General features: G+C 40.5%; 1 protein-coding gene across 9 annotated transcripts in view; it reads left to right on the top strand.

Moving 5' to 3' along the window:
* Positions 1 to 790: 790 nt before the first annotated feature.
* Positions 791 to 22,805, top strand: part of fat1a (FAT atypical cadherin 1a) — a 66,850-nt gene continuing 44,835 nt past the window's right edge. For 8 of the 9 annotated variants that reach the window (XR_009241469.1, XM_058640686.1, XM_058640684.1 and 5 more), the window contains exons 1-3: positions 2,206 to 2,360; positions 3,860 to 7,149; positions 17,680 to 17,994. Coding sequence is in view for 8 of the 9 variants with exons in the window: in XM_058640686.1 (XP_058496669.1) it covers positions 3,888 to 7,149; positions 17,680 to 17,994 (3,577 nt within the window). In the remaining variant the exon portion in view is untranslated. Of the gene's footprint in view, positions 1,016 to 2,205; positions 2,361 to 3,859; positions 7,150 to 17,679; positions 17,995 to 22,805 lie in introns of those variants that run through there. The other variant, XM_058640681.1, reaches the window with a different exon arrangement.

Genomic DNA, 22,805 nt, shown 5'->3' with positions numbered 1-22,805 from the left:
GGAGATCTTGTTGTTTATAGGTTATTATGCTGTTTTTTTATGTTGTCCAGCCCACTTTGTGTTGCATGTGACCCCTGAACTAAAATGAGTTTGACAGTGGAGCTGACACTAACGATTATTTTCATAATCGATTAATCTGTCGATTATTTTCGCGATTAATCACTTGGTCCATAAATATCGAAAAACCTTAAAAAATGTTGATCAGTGTTCGTCAAACCTGGAAATGATGATGTTCTCAAATGTCTTGTTTTGTCCAGAAACCAAAATTATTAACTTTTAATGATTTCTTTGTTGTCCAGAGCAAAGAAATGAACAATCAGAAAACTTATTTTAATCACGAAAAAAGCTTTGAACCGATGAATCGATTATCAAAAATAGTCGATTCATTTAGTGATCGATTAATTGTTTCAGCTCTATTTGACAACCTTGCTCTATGCTCAAAATGAGACTCCTAATTGGAATGGTTAGTTGAGTAGACTAGATATTTATGTGAGCTACATGAAATTGTTTGTATAAAAATAAAAACACAAGCCAAAATTAAATTAAAAAAAACACAACTTTGTCCATTAGTAGTTGATGTGACTTCCTTTTACTCCTCCCCTCAATATCACTTTTTCCAACAAGAGAACTGGAGATTAGTAAATCGCGACTTTGCCATTCCTTCAATATTTCCCCCCCATCGTCAGCTTCTATGAGAACAGCGGTATTTCCCGTTATCACCTGAAGGCAGCAAGAGTATAGTATGCAAAGCCTTACTTCTCCTGAGCCTCTGTGGAGGAGAGGAGCGAAGCGAAACCGTAAACCCACCACCGTGCGTGATGAGGCTCTGATCGCACCAGAACACGAGGCTCCGGCACTGTAAGGGACTGAGGAGGAACACAGTGTGACAGATTTACACGGAACAGAAGCCGCGGTGATCTCGGAGATGCTCGCGACCGGCACTCGCCAAAAACTGCTGAGATTTATGTGAGGGGGAAGTTTTGGAGCGGCCGCCGGCGGTCATCAAGCTGGTCTGGTGAGTAAAATAGCAGACAAGGAAGGACGCGCGGTTTTGTTTCTACGGGAAGCTACACTCTCTTCCTTTTTTTAAAAAAAAACAAAAACACACAAAAAAAACTTGGTGCTTAAGTCAAAGCATCTTTATGGTATTTTTTTATTTTTATTGTTATTTTTAAAGTGAGGGCTTCTGTGTGTGACTTGTTCCAAGTGACAACCAAGTGCACAATTACGCACGGTTGGTTTTTGCGCACAAAGTGCACACTACTGCTGCTCGCTCACGCAGACATGGGGGAGCATACGGTGGTTTCGGAGCCGCAGCAGAAGCAGTGAACTTCTTGCAGGCGCACCAGCTGGATCACTGCAATCCGGGAAAGTGCAGTGAGACAGCGCCATCAATCGCATAGCAGCCACACTCCTGAATCCTGAGCGCCTGCGGATCTCTCTCTCTCTCTCTCTCTCTCTCTACACGTCGTCGTCATCATCATCATCAGTTACCCTGATGATCTGATGCCAGAATGCAGACCCAGGTGCGAACTGCTGGGTGCAACATGCATTTTTTTTACTCACAAAATGAAAAAAAAGGAAGCACCTTATGTGCAGCAGCAGCAGCAGCAGCTGCATATGTGAATATTGAATTAAGGTTAGTCCCTTATGGGCTGGACATGTTCCGGACATGTAAGGACACTTCAACATTTAATCTGGATAATTGCAGCGCTAAACAAAGTTGAAAAAACTTGCATGGAATTTAAATATGAAAATAAGCCACACAATAAGATAGCGTGTGTGTGTGTGTGTGTGTGTGTGTGTGCAGAAAACAATAGCAGGTGTAGCCATGATCATAAAGTATGTATGAGGTTTGAAAGTTGAAATAAAAGTCAATTCTGAAGCTATTATAGGTGAGGAGAGGAGGTGAAGATTAATATCCATTTGTCTTTATTGATCTTTATTGATAAAATAGTAAAAATAGTAAGTAAGTAAAGACATACAAAAACAAAACACAATGGGAATATAATAGGATAAAAAAAAAAAAAACAAGTATGTAAAATATTATAATTCTTATATATAAGGTGCCGAGTTCGGGTCTAGAAAGTCCAGATCAGAGCGAAGAGGGTTTACCATGCGTGCCAGTCGGTAAAGTAGATCCGGACGTGCGCAGCGCGGAGAGATACCAGGCAGCTCCGGTGCGGGAGAGAAAGGGAGGCAGTGAAGGGAAAGAGTGGGAGAGAGACTGAGAAGCTGCCTAGCGGTGGTGGCAGGAGTAACGGCCAGGAGAGAAGTCCATGTATTACCATGCCGGGATTTGGACTACCACATAAACCACATGCTAAACCTCCAAATCTATGAAACCGACAATAGTAAAGGTATGTGAATGTGCGTTTTTCCACATTTTCACTAACACTGGCGCTGAGCTGCCGCCTCAATGTAAACGAGTGAAAAAGTTAGGTTCGGCTATTGTGAAGCAGCGGCGAGGCTGCGCAACGAGAGCCACAAGATTCCCTCACCCTCTGTGAAGAAGTTTATTCTCAACAGAAAACAAAAAGTTTCACGTCGTCGTCGTCGTCGTTTTTGAAACGTGTTAAACTCGGTGTGACGGCAGTTTGTGCGCTGCCCAGTGTTACGTTAGAAAGGTGTAGGGAGCGTTTTATAATAGCGAAAGGCTGCCTTCGTCTCGTGAAGTGAACGGCTTCAGTTGGGGGATGGGGGTTGGAGATGAAATAGTCTGAAAGCAGCTAACTAAATACTCACATTTTTTTTTTCCACTTAATTTTCTCTTAAGATGTTTTAATCTGTATTTGGTGTTAAAACAAGTTCGGAATGATCTGTTTTGTGTGTGTGTTTGCAAACAAGCTTCACTTTTTCAGTTTTTCTTTTTTACAATGGTCGTCCAAGAGCAGATGGTTCTTTTGTACCTGCAGGCGATAGTTTCAGATTTAAGGTGGATTGAGCGGCTCGACTTTGTCACTTATTAACCGCACATAAACCACTTAAAACGTAACCCAGGTCGGCTGTGGTTTGACACGCCAAAAGTAAATAATGTGGGTTATTGCACATACGGCATAGCTGCCAACATAACGACCTATTGCCCCGTTTTATTTGCCTTTGTACACACTCGCATGCAGAGATGCTGTAAAGCGGCTGTAAACGGATGAATCTGCAATTATTTATTTTTTTTGCACTTTCCTGGTCTCATCCCCGGCTGATTTAAATCGCGATTGTATCTTGACGAGATTGCAAAGAGCAGCAGTGTGTTTGATTTAAAACGGCAGATTATTTATTCTGATGTTTTTTTCTGGCGGAGAAGTTGAGCGCGGATAGTTGTCACTCGCATATTAGATTGTTTAATCGTTTGTGGATGAGTAGAAGTTAAGAAAAAAAAAAGCATTTTCAAGGAAGATAAAATTAAGCAGCATTAGAATGTGTGAGTTTACGTTCAAAATGTGTTTTTGTTAATTAAAAATAAATGTTTCCATAGTGCAAACCCTTTTTCTGAGCTCATTAAGGTGATGTTTGGATAAATTAAATGCACACGGTTGCCAAATGGCATTGTGCAGACATGGCAGCAGTGTCGGATTAAATCACCTGGCTGACTGCTCTGCCTCATCTTTTCCATAGGAGACTATTTAGCCACGTATCAGCCCAGCCATCACGTATGACTTAAAAAATCCAGGAAAGTGTTCTGCTTAGAAAGAGGTTACATTTTAAACATTAATGCACTTTAAATCTTGTCAGGATACCTGCAAAAAAAAAAAAAAAAAAAAAATGGTTTTTAAACATGAGCAGTAGCAATTATGGTAAATGTTATACTTAATGCACATTTAAGTTTCGTAACATTAATTTGTATATTTTTGTCTCTTTCTAGGTGGTTCTGTGACGATCACGGTACAATAATGGGGAAGTGCTTGGTTTCATTGCTTGTGCTGCTCCTGCAGCTGCTCTGTGGTTGCGCAGGGAACCAAAGGATGGCAAGGGATGCCTCCATGCAATTCACCCACTCAGTTTACAATGCCACCATTTATGAGAACTCTGCTGCTAAGACTTATTTAGAGAGTCACACCAAGATGGGGATCTATATCACAGACCCAGCCTGGGAAGTACGGTACAAAATCATTGCTGGAGACAACGAGAACCTATTCAAAGCCGAGGACTACCTGTTGGGAGATTTCAGTTTTATGCGAATAAGGACCAAAGGTGGCAGCACTGCCATTCTCAACCGGGAGGTTAAAGACCACTACATGCTTACTGTTAAAGCCTCAGAGAGGAGCACCAACTTTGAATGTCGCACTAGAGTTAAGGTGCAGGTACTGGACACCAATGATCTGAGGCCTCTCTTCTCACCAACATCCTATAGTGTCTCTCTGCCAGAGAACACAGCCATACGCACAAGCGTGGCCAAGGTCACAGCCACTGATGCTGACATCGGTACGAATGGAGAATACTACTATAGTTTCAGAGAGTGGACGGACATGTTTGCGGTTCATCCAACCAGCGGTGTGGTGACGCTGACTGGCAAACTGGACTTCTCTGAGACAAAGCTGTACGAGTTAGAGATACTAGCAGTGGATAGAGGAATGAAGTTGTACGGTAGCAGTGGCTTCAGCAGCATGGCCAAGCTTGCAGTCAGGGTGGAGCAGGCCAATGAGTATGCACCTGTCATTACTGCAGTATCCTTGGCCCCATCCGATACAGACCACGACCCCACCTATGCTATTGTGACAGTGGAAGACAATGACCAGGGACCAAATGGAGAGATAGCATCATTGAGCATTGTTGCTGGTGACCAGCTACAACAGTTTAAAGCTGTTAGAAGTAGCCCCGGGAGCAAAGAGTATAAAATAAAAGCAGTGAAAGATGTTGACTGGGACAGCCAGCCTTTTGGGTACAACCTTACTTTACAGGCTAAAGACAAAGGCAGCCCCCCTCAATTTTCTTCTGCTAAATTGGTGCATGTCACTTCAGCACAGTTCAAAGTGGGCCCTCCTGTGTTTGAAAAGGCAGTGTACAGAGTCAATTTGAGTGAATTTGCCCCTCTTCATACACCTGTCACTATGGTAACAGCTGTGCCAAAGTATCCACAGATAAAATATGCTTTTAGACACAAATCTGACAAGAGCAAATTTATTATCAATCCAGATACTGGCTTAATCAGCACTGCTGGACAAATCACTGCTGATTCTGTCCCCCAGTATGAGCTAGACGTGATCACCAATGACAGAAAAGCAGCAACAAAAGTGATTGTTGATGTGATTGATGTAAACAACAACGCACCTGAGTTCAAGCAGACATCTTATGATGCCACTGTTGATGAGAATGTACCTGTAGGGACCAGTGTGGTAACGGTTAAAGCCTCCGATCCAGACAGAGGTGAGAATGGCTACGTGACTTATAGCATTACCAATCTGAGCCCTCAGCCATTTGTCATTGACTACTTCTCTGGTGTTATCAGTACCTCGGAAGTCCTAGATTATGAGCTCATGCCTAGGATTTACAATCTCAAAGTCAGGGCATCAGACTGGGGATCCCCTTTCCGGAGAGAGGTGGAGGCATCAGTCAAAATAACATTAAATAACCTCAATGACAATAAGCCCCTGTTTGAAAATGTAGACTGTGAAGTGACCGTGCCAAGGGACCATGGCGTGGAAGAGCAGATTACAACTGTGTCTGCCATAGATGCTGATGAACTGCAGCTTGTACGGTACAAACTGAAAGGCGGGAATGATCTTGACCTGTTTGAACTGAACCCAAACTCTGGCATGCTTTCGCTGAAGCACACACTGAGTGAGGGAGAGGCAGCTAAAGTGTCCTTTCATAGCTTACAAATCATAGCAACCGATGGCGAACACGAGACCCAGCCAATGCTCATGAACATAACCGTCATTACTGCACGTAAGCCTGTCCAGATAAAATGTGTTGAAACTGGTGTTGCTACCATGTTGGCTGAGAAGCTGCTTCAGGGCAGCAAAATCCACACGCAACCCGAGACGGAGGACAACTTTTTGGACATTCACTCAGTCAATCGGTACTCTCCCCAGTATGCAGAATCTTTCCCCAGTGTTATTGAAGTGAAAGAGGACCTTCCTGTTGGAGCCCGGATTGTCCATTTAAGTGCCACAGACTCAGATAGTGGCTTCAATGGAAAACTAGTATTTGTTATCTCAGGGGGAGACACAGAAAGCCGCTTCATAGTAGACATGGAAACTGGTTGGCTTCTGGTTTATTCTCCTCTTGACAGAGAAACAACGGACCATTATACCCTCAACATCACAGTTTATGATCTTGGCATTCCACAGAAATCATCATCACGCCTCTTGGATGTAAAAATCCTAGATGCCAATGATAATAGCCCTCAGTTTTTGCAAGATTCCTATTCAGTCGAAATAAGTGAGAGCACACCCGTTGGAACGGAAATCATCCAGGTAGACTCAACAGACAAGGATCAGGGAAGTAATGGCATTGTCAAGTATTCAATTTTGGGAGGCACGGATCAATTTGCGATTAACAAAGAGACTGGTGTGGTGACTGTGACAAAGCCACTGGATCGGGAGCTCAGTCCAGTTTACGTTTTGAAGATTGCGGCACGTGACCAGGCAGTGAATGAGCCACAGCTAGTGTCCACTGTGCAACTTAGGATCACCTTAGAAGATGTGAATGATAATCCACCTAAATTTGTCCCCCCTAACTACCATGTGAAGGTGAGGGAAGACCTTCCTATTGGTACTGTTATTATGTGGCTGGAGGCTCATGACCCTGATATTGGACCTTCCAGTCAGGTACGATACAGCCTTATTGATAACGGAGGTGGGAAATTTGAAGTAGACAAAGTCAGCGGAGCTGTGCGGATCGTGCAAAATCTAGATTATGAGACAAAACAGGTGTACAACGTCACGGCAAAGGCTAAAGACAAAGGAAAGCCCATATCCTTGTCATCAACCTGCTTCATTGAGGTGGATGTGGTCGATGTGAACGAGAACCTGCACCGGCCTTTATTCCGATCATTTGTGGAAAAGGGATTTATAAAAGAGGATGCAGATGTTGGGACTTCGGTAATGACTGTAACAGCTGAGGACGAAGACAGTGGACAAGATGGAGAGATCCGCTACTCCATAAGAGATGGCTCTGGCCTGGGGATATTTACCATTGATGAGGAAACAGGTGAGTTTCTTTTCTCATGATCTTCACAGAGTGATGTGAGCTTTTGTTTATGTATGAAATAGATGTGAAAGAAAAACTTGAAAAAAAGTAGGAAAGTTTTATGCAGCCCAAGTTTATTTAGTCATGTCATGCTGCGGAACAATGACGATCCAGGATACGGATTAAGGTTCATGATTCCAGTCATTTTTCTTCTTTGAGAGAAATGACGGCAGGAACAGATGGGCCAGCTGTCTCTCAGACCTGTGTGGGCATTCTTGAGTAACTGTTGAGGTACTTATAAGTTTGCAAGTGACTTCAGCCTCTTTTCTTTTCACCGTGTCAATACACACAAGCTTTTTAAAACAATTAAAATGTTCACGTTAAAATAGAATAGAAGGCTTTTTGTCATCCTGTGCCTAATACAATGAAATCTGTCTGACCTAAGGGTACAGTATTGTAATGCAGGCAATGATTTGTTTGCAGGCTCCTTTTTTAGGTTGCTGAAAATATGTTAATAATTGCTCAGCTGCACAGAATGTCTGTAACATCTGACTCAAATTATATCCAAATGAGCAGTCTGGAATTTCAGGAGTTCCTACCCAAAAACCCTGTAATCACCTGATTTGAATGTTTTGGACCTGGCTCTCTGGCCTTTCTAACTAACATTCTCAGACAGCTTAATGTGATTTTTCTTTTCCTATTTGAAATTGAATGTCTCTCTGCATTAAACATGTTTAAGGTCTAAATTAGGCTGTGAACGTAATGCAGAATAAATAGATCTCTATTGGCATATGCAACCTCAAAATAAGCTAGATATTAAATGAATATATATTAGTCTGCTTCATCGCTTTACAGTTGCACTGTTTTCAGTTAGATGGTTATAAGAGAAGAAAATGACTTACTTTCTTTTACATGGTAAATTTACCATGGGGGTTGAGCCTTTAATGTGATGTAGAAGAGGCTTTTTAAAGGATCGGTTTTCTGTGGTCTTTTGTCAGCTCTGGGATGAGGTGATCCCTTCTGTGGCAGTCCTGGACTATGTCTGGTCTGCAGTATGATTTTGTTTAATGAACAGATATGCTTCAACTAGTGATTATGTTTCCTCCGTGTGCTGTTCTGCAATCATAATATACCCTTTTTTAAATGCATGTACAAGTAAAGTGGAATTGTGCTACGAGTTGTGAATATTTTTAATAGACTACTGCATTGAACACATGCAGCCAACTGATATAAATGTCTCATCTTATGTGGAGTGTAGTTTTAAAAGCTCTGTCTACTTAATCCCACGGGGCTCATATTAAGTGATTATCAGGAGGTTCAATGATAGGATTGTTCTGGATTGGTCTTGTGATTATGGATTACATCTGGGGTCGGTAGACGACTAAATGCAGCCAAGGTGGTAACGCCCCTCCTATGATTTCACGAGATGAAGGGTGTGGTGTGTTAGGCTACCATATGCATTTAAAATATTATGCTGCTTAAAGGAAAATGTAAGCATGGGTGCACACCCCACCATATACTGTGTTCTGCAGCTGCATGTTGTGAATCTTAACCAGAGAGTTTTTTATTTATTTAAATGGTTTAAAATTAGAAGACAAATGAAATAGCGGCATAAGGAAAAATGCCAGGAGCCACACACCTTCAGTTATGGCTTTTCCGAGTGGGAAGGAGTGAGGAGAAAAGAACGTGAGCCTTTTCCTGTTTTACTTGATGCTTGAAATCCTAAACCCCTGCACATGTGTTTGCTAAGTATACATCAGTTTCAGTTGTCTTCATCTGTGATGCAGTGTTTTGTTGGTTCTATTACCGCAATATAAATTACTATTCCCTTTGCCAGTTCTCCTATTGAGGCATTCATAATAATACACAAACAACAGTATTACTCTGAGCGCAACAAAGTGTTGCTGTGGAAAGAATTACACTCTGTGATCGCTGATGCAACAAGACAGTGACTGATGCTCATGGAGTAGGTGTATCTAACAAATCTGAACAGAGAATGTATTTAGTAACAGGCCATACTTGCTGTCCACCTGACTGCCAAAACATGCGCAGAAAAAAAACAAGCTTGTCTTTTGTTTGTGAGACATAAGCAACTAAATTTAAGAATGGTGTCCTTGATTGCTGTAATGTTGTTCTCATTTTCACCATTTAAATACAATGAAAATGTTTAATGCAAGCCATGTCTTTCTTTCCAAATATGGCTCTTTTTTTCTGTCGGCTTGCTTAGTGAGGCCATGGCAACTGTTTGCCCAGACATTCTCTTTGTTATTAAAAGCACTGTGGTCACTGGCTCGGTGCCATCTCAATTTAAACTTACACTTATCAGGTCTTTTTTTCTGGGCCCCTGCCCATGCTTTCGACCAAATTTATCATTCCTCCCTTCAGTTGAAATATTTGTTATTAGTAGAGCAATGTTTTTTGACAAATAATCACTGTTAAGGCTCTGAGCACTGACACAGAACCTTGATATATTAGAGGCTCTTCAGCATAAACAAAGCAAGATGCTGTCTAAAGCAATTCCGGCATCAGCTTTTAGCCTTTAGCCAACTTTGATAAAGGAGTTTGAAGGAGGTTTTTCCATGGCATCAGTGTACTTCTGTTTATCCTCCATTTTGTTCTGGAGAGGAAGCATAAATTATCTTGTGTGGGCCAGTGTGATCTAAGTGTCTGCTGTGTTGCAGGTTCTAGAGGTTAACTGATGTTGGTTTTCAAGGCAAGGAGGCAAAGAAAGGCAAATTGTCTATGAAGTAATGGCATTTTGTTTTAAATGTTAATACATTACCCAGTTCCTTTCCAGAGAGCCAGCTAGGAATATAGTGAGAGTTTAACAATATTTAACAATAGACAAATAAATGACAAAACATGAGACTCAACTATCATCTACTTGCCTACCAGAGTATTAAAATGATAATCTTGCACACATCACCGTCAAGATTTGAAAAATAATCAAAAGAAAATGAAGATATATGAACACCACCAACATTTGCAGCGGTATTCATTTGTAAAACATAAAGCCTGGAATAAAACAATGCTTGTCATAATGATATCCACTCCTCACTTTGCTGCTATTGAACCTGACACAAATTACATTCAGAAACATAATGGAAAAGGTGTTTTTTTTGCCAGTGAGTAACTGTCTTTTCATTCCGTCTGGAAAGATTGTGCAAGTGTGGGTGAGCCCAAATTAGTCAAAAGCACCGGTAGCAGTAATACAGTAACGTCAGAGGGAACGAGCCACTTTTGGCGTATTTCCACCGCCTCGCCTCACCTCACCTCGGCACGGAACAATTAGGTTGCATCTCCACTACAAAAAAGTACTTACTTAACGTGGGCAGAGTCATCACTGCATGGCTGAGTGAAACTGTGGTGACTTCGTTTTTACACGACACACATACACATGAGTGACTAGTGACTTTACACCAGACTCCTGTAGTTGTTGGAGATTAACCCACGTTTTAGGATTGTTAAGTAGTTTTAACTGATCTGCAGTTCGGCACTGTTCGGCTTGATTTCTGTCCACACGTCTCCGGAGCCTTCTACTCCACAGACAAAGTGGCAGCGGTCCGTGAAGCTGCTCGCGATTGCCGTCACTGTCCCTAAATACACCAGACTCCTCTGTTAAATATAGAGATTTCCCTGGTAGTTGTTGGAGATTAACCCACGTTTTTAGGATTGTTAAGTAATTTTAAGTGATCTACAGTTCGGCGCTGTTCGGCTTGATTTGTGTGTAGGACGTCTCTTACTGTGACGGCAGTCTGGCTACTCAGTGGTCCGTAGTCTGACCAACCATCGCATAGTACCTACTCAGCACACTTTTGGAACCTCGCCGAAGCAGGTACTAAAAATAGTACCAGGTACTATGCTAGTGGAAACGCTACTTAAACCGTGGCGAGGCGAGTAGAGCCGGTAGAAATAAGCCATTACACAGGAGGTCATTTTCAGCACCAGAGGTCTTATTCTCAAAGCTTTATTTAAAGTCTGCTCAACACATTGACTCCTTCATTTAGATCACATGGTATGGAGCTAGATTTGACTGTACAGCTGTTCAAAGCAAATTGTTTCTCAGTTTGTGAAACCATCCAGCAAACAAGACGACCAGAGATTGTGTTCAGTCTAGATGAGACACAGATGCTGATTGTATAATGTATGCATTGTCCTTCTTTGTTGGATAATATATGCAATGCCCTTTTAACTTGAATCCATTTGCTGCATGTGTTGCAAAAGCGTTCTTTGTGAAAGCAAATTGAGCAGTTTGATTCAAAATGACAAAGTCCTGTTAGCAAGTTAACAGTTCTGTGCAACTTTCTTTTCCATACTTAAAGCAAACTCTTAAGCATACTAAAAATATATTTTTTTGCAATCAGTAATATGTAATAGTTAACAAACTGCTACCTCGTGTACAGTACCTGCTTTTCTATTGAGTCTCTGTGTGTCTTAGATAAAAGGGGGGCTGCAAAGTGGCACATGATTCCAAATAGTCTTTGCTTGAGTACTGTTACTGTGGAAACGGGACCAGGAATGTGCAGCGGGACAGAGTTGATTGTAGGTTGCTAAATGAAAAACACACTTTCCCTAGTTAAAAGTATGTCGGCCTCTCAGTCCATTAAATCTTTTTTAAAGAAACTTGAGGCTGCCTTATGCAGAGGATGTGCCTCATTGTGTGTTAATTCATGTCATGCTCTCATGAATTACATTTATAATTTTCTGTTGACGTGAATAGCTTTGCAGACTATACATCTTTAAAGTTCATAGTGGGTTCAAAGGAAAATTCTTCTTCTGTACATTAATTAAATACAATACAAAAAAACATTTTTTGTATTATATTATTATTATATTATTTAACACTTCAAGTCAGCACTGTGAACCAGAACCACTTCTAGTCTAGCACTAGCACTTAGTTGTACAAACAGCAAAAATATTTTGAGAACCTTGCATGTTCCCAACAGACGCATCGAAGCATCAGGACCCTAGGCTCTATTTGCAAAATCATGGCAGCGATATAAGTGATGCCGACATGCTTTTATCCTCTCATTCAATTTTTAGCAACTTTTTCAGTTGCTGAAATACACACAGACATATACACTAGGGTATCATGAAGTGGGGCAATATAATTAAATTTAAAATGCATTTGTCAAGCAATTATTTACATGGAAATTAAATCCAAGTTATTACTGTCAATTAAGACTGATTTGCATTTTAACCAGTAGGTGACATTAAAACTCCACTGACACTACTTTCAGCAGCACGGCTCCATTTTCATCAATATGACCACCATTTGTAATATGAAGGAAAGCACAAACCAGTAACTTATTTTTGTGTATTTCACCTCAGAGAGGCTGCCAGATGCTGTTCCTGGTCAGTTGGATCCTGGTCCTTAAGCACTATAGATGCTCTAAATGAAACCCTACAATATGTCCAGAGCCATGATCATAGCTCCTGTAGTGCAAAATCTTCATTTTTTTGTTTAATGAGGAGGACAAGATCTTTATAGCAGGATGATGCTGAATTATTTAATTGTTCCAGATGAATAAGCAAAGTTGTAATGATTTGTTGCCTTCTTTGTTGTTGTTGTTGTTGTTCTTTTGGTAGGACTATAAATAGAGATGACAGGTGGGAAGCCAGCAGGGTATCATGTCCTGCCCAGTGGAGTGATATCTGGGAGAGATGGTGTGAATATCCCCTAGCATTATATTGTCCTGGAGCAATTGTGTGTTGTCAGTTGAAAGTATATATCCTGTTTAGGCTTGCATAGGTTCTTGCATACAATGCAAATATAGATACTAGACATACGAATGAATAGCCATAGTGTTGTTGTATTGAAATGAATGGAAGATGACCCTGCATTTCCCCTCATTGTTATCAGAGGCACAGACAGAGAGTACCTCAGGACAAGGAGTGAAGTAATTCTTCTAAATTATTCTGAGATATTGAATCAAGGAGAACGGCTCTGTGGCCTTTTCAAAGGCCTTAGAAATAACACTGTTCCCAGTCACAATGGACACTTTGTATTGTTAGAATGAAGTCCCCAAAGCTATCTCAACTGGAATTAATAGGCAATTTAAAGAAAGAAAAGAAAAATGGAATGAAATCCCAATTCATTTACAAATTGCATACATGTAACAACTGCATCGCAAGACTTTTTCTTTCCAATGCTCACAAATAAATGGTCTTCACATTTTCACCGGGTGAGTTGTTCATGGTTCAAGAAATCCTGCATTTGTATTTTTAGGACGGGCAGCGAAATCGATTTATATACCACTGTAAAATAAACAAACTAAAAACAATAGGATTACACTGATACACCGAGCATTGTTGTTCTCCATGGTTAGGCTGGTGAAATGATGGAGCTTCCCTTCAGTACCATTTTCCCCTAAGCCAGGAGATGACAGCCATTTTTCTGCCAGTAATGACTGTATACAGTGTGCACAGTGATGCATGAAGTGGGAATGGCTCACCGGCTCAATAAGCTGTAATTGTTTGTCTAGGATATTGAAGGAGATATACTAGACATGGTTTTGGTGTGATCCTGTGTCCTCTTTATGGTTATCTCTGAGACAAATGTGTTACGACCTTGGTGTGCCCTTCAAATGAATACATAAATTAATGAGTCCATCAGATTTTATGTTTTTCTAAAAGTTTAACCATAAACTGCCAGAAGCCTTCCTTTTTTTTTCTTAGGTCTAGTAGTATGTTGTATGAAATGGAGCTGTGAAGATGTATATACTATTGATTTTATTTATGTCAGTTTTATATGCACAGCGATTGTTATGTTGTTGTTGTTGTTGTTGTTGTTGTATACATTCAGAAGTCAATGAAGCTGATAGAAACATGATATGAAACCCAGGCAGTGGTTCACCATAGAGTGTATGAGTTTGAGCCCTCACATGGTTTTAAATTTCACAGAGGCTTTTCACATCTTAGTGGTTCAGCATTTTTAAGTCTTTGTTTTATCATGTCATTATACAAAAGCACAACAAAATGGTAATTATATAAGGCCAACAGGAAAAAATATGAAATGTAAAAGGGGGGCATCTATACAGGAATACCCCCCTACTGTGGAGCTGGCCCCTACAATAATGTGGGAAATGCAGGTCCATAGACACATTCCAAATGCTGAAGTCATTTTGAGAGGTGATTGGAGAAATGCAGTTATCTGTTAATCTTTCTCCATCTCTAAAAATATATCTGTGAATTCAAAAGGCAAAGGACTGTTTGTCGACTGTTTGATCATATTGCACTGACATAATAAAGTCAATACTTCAGGCAGTGCTTTTAACATCCGACAACCAAACATTTGATTTTGGTATGTGTTACACATAAAAAGATTTCCTGACACAATGTTAAAAAAAATACAAGTATGCTTATTCTCTTTGAAATATGGATCTAAGATACAGATGTCTGGGAACCTTGGCATAATGTGACATCAAGTTGCTGGGTAACAAAGTTTAGTGTATGACTTTTCCTATTACGCTAGGCCCTACAGTGTGGTGGTGGAATTTAAAGCATTTTGCAAGGGCTGTGGAAAGAGAAAGGTGTAGGGGGGGTTGCACTGAGAAAGTTTATGGAAGCATGTGAGCTTGAGGCCTGAGAAGGCTGAGGAATGTGGGGTAGGGGTGAGTAGAATTAAGTTAAGGTAGTTCAAAGACTCAAGTTCATCATGTTAAGAACGAGACATGAGGTTTGAGTACCATTGCCTTTAGGGTCACTGGTTGATTGTCAAAGCAACTTACCGAACTGTTTTGGTTTTGCATTGTCAGCAAATGTAAATGTAGCACTCTACTTTGTTTCACTGGACCAGTTGTGACATGCAGAGAACAGTTTCACGCAGCTTTCCCAAAGCAAATTTCATCCTCCTAAGAGTGTAGCAAACTGGCTTTACTGTGACTGTAGGTTTTGTATTGAATGCACACATTGTGTGTCTGCACAAGACCTTGATTGATGTACACTGTGTATGTAAAAATACCTGCTGCTCCTGATCGCTCAAGATCCACTGGTTGTCTGAGGATTGCACCTCGCTGCCACTGTGCTTAAGTAACTTTGAAGAACAAAGCCAGAGGGGAAAGAAAAGAGCAGGGAAAAAAAGCGGAAAGCAAATCTGGCAAAGACGGTCTGTTTTTTTTTTTTTCTTGAGGCCCTAGGGCAGGTTTTGCTTCTGCTTTACTGAGTAGGCTAGGTATATGGGATAGGTGTGGCAACTGAATTCTTCAGATTCACCTTTCATGTGCTTTGTTAGAGCCTTTTAACCCAAATGCCTCAGCAGATACCTTTTATTTAAGGTCAAGTTGGCCTGTTTTTGAGTATCTTCAGTAATAAATATGAAGAAAAAAACTGTTTGGCATTGACACTAAGTTGGAGAAGACGAAAGTGTGAACAGTAACATTCCTCTGGCAGACGTAGTTGTTACAACTTAAGTAATGGCATTATCTGTGCTGATAGATACAAGGCAAAGAGCTAAGTGCAAAAAGCACAACCCTCGTGAATGGGGAATTGTCTGCTATGCTGGTGTCGGCCTGTCAAATAGATGAGCACACAAGCATGAGCATGTCTCTTCCTTTCCTATTTTTCTCTTCTCTCACACACGCTTTGTCTTCATTGCACTTGTATATGAGCATAGATGTCTACATAGCAAACATTCTCCATGTGCTGCACTGTCCTCTGATCCATTATCGTGGGCAAACACTCAGTCTCTTGTAGATTCTATGTCATTAGTTTGCAAAGTCATTTCATTTGCATTCTTGATTTATTAACTTGTTCGGTTTTTGCCATGGGAGTCCTGGATTTAGGAACTACCTGGTTTCCCATGCCTGGCTACTCCTTTTATTACTTGCCTCAAGCTGAGTTTGAGAGAGCTGTAATGATAACTAATGACAAGAGAGAACCCCAGACAGAAAATGTAGGGATGATAATGCAAAGCAGGGCAAGGGAATAAATAAGTCACATCCCCAAACTACTAAATTTGAGATTTTTGTCATTTGGGGTGTTTTTCTTTTCCTGAGAAAGTGTTCATTCCTGAAGGCGAGAGGTTTGGCTGCTCTTGGTTACACGCCATTACAGTTCATCAAGTTACAGTGTGTGAACAATGGCAGCAGCAGCAAAGAGACACTCTTGTAAACTATTTGAACTTTGGAAATATGTCTTTATGTCCTGTGTATGGTTTTGTGGAGACTTCCAGGGCTAGCAGTGAGTTGAAGTGTGTCCTAGATTCTTACTGATTGTAGCAAATGGGCAACACCCATATCTAGTAATGATACTGTTGTGTTCATACCATCATATACTTATGTTAGATTTCAGATAATAAAACAGTCAAACGATACTATACATTACCACAGCAGTGATCATGGGAATAGCGTTGACTAAAGTTTTAGGCCTGTTTTTGACTTTTCACACCAGAAAAGGCCCAGGTGTCACTGATAACGTTAAAAATGGCTCCCACTAAGTGAAAGTGCTTTGTTTTCCTTATCTGGAAGATATTGGTGTGAACTGTGCATGTTGAAATAATGGGATCTCACAAGTTATCTAACTAATGTACTGTGAGAACCTTACATGACAAAAGAATATTGTGACATCTCCATTTAGCGTTGCTCATTTAGTTTATGTTCACCTTATAGCCTGCCATGAGAGACTAACTAGATTACTGCTATAGCTGACTTAATGGATTTGAAGACATAATATTTTCATTTCATCCGTAACGAGATTAGTTCGTAGCCATGTGAAGATTGACAGCATAATACAAAATAAAACAAAACAAAACTTACAAACTTAATGAAACGTTAATTAACAAATGTTAATGTCCTCTGAAAGTGCTACAACAGCCTTTTTCATGTTGTAGCACTTTCATCCTCTCCCCAAACTAAAATACATGCATTCTTAACCTTTCCTAGAATCTACATACTGATCACCTGGCTCGGGGTTTGTAAGTGGGGTCTTATGGAGATGAAAAGCACTAAAGCAAATACACTCCTGTGAACTTTGCTGTTAGCTTTTCCCCTGAAAGAACAACCAAGAACAGGCACTTTGCTTACCAGTTTTCCCCATTTAACCTTCTAAACCTGTGTTGACAGATGTTACAAATACTTAAGCATGTCATTGATCAAAACACACATTTGTTAATGCTATTTATCCTCTGTGCACACAAATTTGGACTTCTTTATGGTCTCGGCCTTTTAACTATTTCCCCGTCCTCCCCTCTCCCATTTAACCATTGTAAACTTCTGGGTTTCACGTGTTTCTGAAAGCTTTTCTGTTTTCTCAGCTGAAGGTTACAGCCCCCACATAGCAGTTAAAAATGTCCCTGCCAGTGAATGCAAACAAGAGAGCGCTGACTGAGTGTTGTCAATATGCCACCTTGACATTACAGAGGAGGTGCTTTCACCAACCCCGACATCTGCCTGTTCAGAGGCAGCTGGTATTCAAGCATCTGTTTTTTTCCGATTTCAGAGATCACTGGTGCTGCAGGTAGTAATGTGACACTCGAGGCATGTGTCACACATAAAAATGTTCCCTGACATGATGTAGACTGAGGAGTTTGTTTATGTCTCTCTCATCTCTTAGGTATTATTCGAACGCAAGAAGCGCTGGATCACGAGACAATATCTCACTACTGGCTCACAGTCTACGCCATGGACCGCGGTGTGGTGCCACTCTCTGCCTTCGTCGAGGTCTACATCGAAGTGCAGGACGTCAACGATAATGCGCCGCAAACCTCGGAACCCGTCTACTACCCCTCTGTTGTGGAGAACTCCCCGAAAGATGTGTCAATCATCAAGATAAATGCAGTGGATCCAGATGACAAGGCCAGTGATAAACTCACATACCGGATCACAAGTGGCAATCCTCAGGGTTTCTTTGCCATCAACACCAAGACAGGTAAGATTACTGTAAATGGCGCCGCAGTTCATGTTGCTTGCAGGACAAATGACAACCTTGTATAGCTGCTAGGTTGAAAATGAAACTTTTAACTAACACATAGAAATTGGCTCATAGGGCTTGGATTTGAAAATGTATTTTCTTCAGTGTACACTTCATCCAAAGTCCAAATTAAAAAAAAGGATAAATTGAGATATCCTTGTTGATTTATACTAGTTTAGCCTGAAAGACCAAAGTCATCACCTGCATTTAGGGTCACATGTGCACAAGAAGATGCTTTTACAAATTCTGTCATGCTTTGAGATTCAGATCTAGGCTTGGAAGAATGCTTCATTGTATGGTTTGACAAAGTGCGGGATACCTGTTTCCGTTTTGTTGTAGAGCAAGAGCAGTGTGAACATAATATATTAACCCAGGACAGAAGTGAGTTGGAGCCTACGGGGTGTTTTCCACTCGAACACACAAAGTGTGTTCTCAAATGCATGCTCTGGAGATGGTGTGATGATTAATATTTCATTTGGTTCAGGCTATGTTTAGTTGAGCAGCGGAGGAAAAGATACTTGTAATAGGTGCAAAGTGAAGCTCCATGTACAGACAGAGCTATTTTGTAAAATTGCAGATTTATTCTTGTTAAAGTCTGTCGTCGGAATCTGCCATGTTTGAGGTATAAAATATATGTCATTTATCTTAAGTCTAAGATAAATCAAGCTCATGATTGAGTATGGATTTAAGTGACTTTTTTGCTGACTTACAGATGACAATGGCTCTGTCTTTGTCCCTTGAAGCAAATTATGGAATTTGTTTTCCTTCCTTGCCTTGATTACTCCCTGACCTCTTATTGCTTTGAATGCAAGTGCTCATTTAACTGAAATGAGGAGTGGTGGTACTGTGAAGCAGTTGCTCCAATTTGTCTTCCCTGCCGTGTGTGGTCCTGTTTCCCAAGGTAGTCACATCAACAAACTGGAGTTATTTTTGTTGGAAGTGGCAATGTGAATTTTTCTGACCAAATAAGGATTCATCATGGAGCATGCCTCCCAAAGAAGACTCCGTTCAAATTTGGGCTCTCCCCAATGTACATGAAAAGAAAGGAGGGGAAAAAAAGAATGATAAAGAAAGGGGAAAAGCTTAGGTCACTGATTTGTCTACACAGTTGACAAGATCAGCTTGCATGTGATAAGAAGTGAGTGGGAGGATGAAAACTTCAATAAACTTCCATTTCAATATTTATCTTGTTAGAGAGCAGTCACATATAACACTGTTTGAATGATACAAGCTGTGGGATATATATATACATATATATATATATATATATATATATACATATTTATGTATATATATATATATATATATATATACATATATATATATATAAATATATATATATAAATATATATATATATATATATATACACAGCTGTTTTGTCTTGGTGTTTCATTTAGCTGCAAGACTGTAAGCCTCTCTTTTTCTCCTTTTTCCACGTCAGGATGGCCTTTTATTCTGATGAATTGTTCATAGAATTTTCCATGACAAATGCCCATGGTAATCCTACTGTCGCTTACATCACTTATTCAGCAGTTGAACAAGTCTTCCAAACTCAAGTAAATATTTCCAACTCCTGGTATCACTGATTATAAAGCTTATGGTCGGGTCCATTGCGGGCCATTTTTTTCTTTTTCATAGTTTTTTTTTTTTTTTAAAGAAAACAGAGGTAGGTGGGGGAGCGAAAAAAGAGCCAAGTGTAGCTGAAAGCAAGGGAAAACTGATTTATGAAGATGGTTGGTTACGTAGACAGCATGCCTCATGAATAAACTGATTTTCCCCGTGGATTAGAGAATATTACATATTATGTTTATTTGAATCTGTGGTATTAAACAAGGTCAAAACAGGCCTGATATCATGCCACATTATCAACTCAATATGACATTTACCCGCATATTACAGGTTTTTTGAAATGTTTAAATTTACAACATGCAGTCTCTGTAATTACATGTTCTAAAATTGCTTTGGAAGCATAGGCCGTGTTTTGGCATATCTACAAAGCTCTGCAAAGGGGTGGGAAATAGGAAAAGACGTTAAAGCCTATGTTTTGTGTGTGGGTTTTAGAACTTTGTAGGCATGTGTTCCAAGCTAACTAGCTAGTCCTCCATCATGGGCAATGGCCTTGTGCTGCTTTCCAAATAGCCTGTCAAGTTTCAAACACATATGAAGGCTTTGCCTGACGCCTTGGGTGGCGTTGGTTGCCCTTTTTCCTGCACAGCCCCACTGTGGCTCGGTACAGCCCAGGATGAAAGGCCTAGTCCTACTTTTTTCTGCCAAGTAAACAAGTCTTGCTGTTTTGGCTGTTCTGACTTGAGTTTGTGATTACAGTGCATGGTCAGCTCTGTTCTCCAGCAGACATCTAGCAGACAATCCCGATGTCTTTGAGACCTCAGAATGTAATGGCTCGATATAGCTTCACTTTTGAAGGGCTCCAAAGAGAGAGAGAAAATGAGACAGAGCCACGTTGGATTAAACTTTTACCAGTCAGCTTGATATAAGTTATTATAAGTGCTCAATTAGTATACCATCAATGAATATGAGTAATGTGATGCAGGTCTTAAATTGTACAAGATGAACCAGTTCTTACATTTGTCTGGTGGCACAAATCACCTCCTTCAATACACGTGTACATGTTAATCCAAGTGAATTTTTCAAAAGTCCATAGCGACGGGTCTAAGAATAGGATTTTAATGCAACATAAACAATATCAATGTCATAATATTGTTTCAATCTGTGTCTCGTATGGAAAGTCAGACACTCCCTGATGATCCGGTTGTGAGTCAATTTACCATTGCACATTCAATCAGACTCAAACTGGCCTAGGCACTTTGCGCATGCTCCACAGCTTCTACCCTTGGGCTTTGACCCAGAAATAAAAGCTGGTACACACAAGAAGAAAACAGCGAGAAAAGCATGGCAAAATCCAGGCCGGTATGTTTTTGGACTGACGAGGAGACAAAGTAAATACCGGCTCAAAGAATGCTTTCAAGTCCATGAATGCTAGGAAGACCACTAGCCGTTAGCTAACGCTGTTTAGGTCAACCAGATAATATCTCATACTAGGGCTGGGACATGTTCCAAAAGTTATATCTCAATATTTATCTCGATTTTCATCTAAGCCATATACAAAAAAGACAGTTCCAAGTCAAAGCCACGTGTGCTAAATGTCACGCAGGCACTTTTATTGCAGACAGTTGCAGAGTATCAACATGTCCAGAAATAAACACTCTTTTAAATTAAAACGTTCCTTGAATAAATAAAATAAAGTATGTTATTGTCCTGGTTAACGTGATGTACACTCAGATTCACCAGTGCTACAGGACTCTTTTACTGTGAGGCTCCACCTCCACCTAGGGCTGGGTGGTATGACCAAGATATGGTAATTTTTAAAATTTCAATGGTTTTGTGGTATACAACAGTATTTTCCAATGTGTTTCCTGCTAACATGGTGGAGTAAAGTGATCATTCCTGCAATTACTACCACAGTTAAGGACCCAACGCGCAGGCTGTGTGTGCAGCTAAGATTTTGGAACCGTGTGCAAAGAGTGCGTTGGGTGTATGTGGACAGTGCATAGGAATGCGTCCGATATTTGTAGACACACAATACATCTATTCTCTGCGAGTGTTTCGTACTGGTAAAAGGAAAAAAAAGCCCCACCTAACTGTGCATTGAATTGGACTAAGTGACATAAACCACTGTTATTCCATGTTCTTTCAGGCAACTTTGACGGCTAAAGAGAAAATCTTTTAGTTAAGAGGTCAACAGGGTGTGAGACAGATACATGGTTGTGCTGTGTAAAATGTCCCTTGGTTGTATTGTAGAGTAATCAAACGCCGTCTTTTACTAGGTGTAAATGTCAGAAAAGCGTGGTGTGTCCACCCTTACAGCTCTGGAGACAGCCAGCCCACAGACTGTCTGGTTTCATTTTATCTTTCTAAAGAAGTTGTCAGCCATCTGAGATCAATCATTTTGAGTAGTTGACACAGGTTACCCACCTTTTCTGTGGCAGCGAGAGCTCTCTTTATTACCATGTGAAACACACACTCCCTCAACTCTTTTTTTTTTTTGAAATTCAACGGCTCTGCTTTGTTCCAGTGGACTCTGTACGGTGCTCTAATGCCAGCACATGCATGTGTTGGGAAAGGGCAACCAAGCAGAACATCACTGACTCACACTCACTGCACAGAGACAGAGCAGGAGCAAAGATCACACTATAGGGCCACTAGCTCTACCTGTCATATCTCACTGAAAGCTCATTAATCTACTTCCTGCTAAACTTATTCTACCTTTCTATGTGTCATATTACTGCCTAATGAAGATTTCATAATTGGCCAATCAAGCCTTTATTTACCAAATATTCCCCCCTGGGATTACTGAAGTATTTCAGATCCTGTTGAAAACTCCACCCTGTTAAAACGGCGCCTGTCACTAGACAGTGATGCAGTTATACCCGATGAGATCATGCCTTTAATATAATAGAGCCGCCTCTACCTGACTGTGTTTGCCCTAAAATGACAGCTTTAATTCCTGTGGTGAAACTATCATGACAACAGATACACCCCAGTGAGTTCTTGCAGTATATTAAACAATTTTAGCCTATCCTTTTTCTTTTCATGGAGCGATCAATTCACTCTCATGCCTTGAATAGGATCGCCATGGGTGAGGTTTTGGTGAGCTTCGATACCTTCAACAGGATTTTTTGCATTTGTCATCCAGATGTTGAATGAAAAGGTAAGAGAAGAACGGCCGCTGGGATTTGAAGCTGCGACA

Source organism: Solea solea, chromosome 10 (assembly GCF_958295425.1).
Source record: "Solea solea chromosome 10, fSolSol10.1, whole genome shotgun sequence".
NCBI lineage: Eukaryota > Metazoa > Chordata > Actinopteri > Pleuronectiformes > Soleidae > Solea > Solea solea.
Note: the sequence above shows the minus strand (reverse complement) of the source record. Positions and strands in the feature narration are given on the sequence as shown.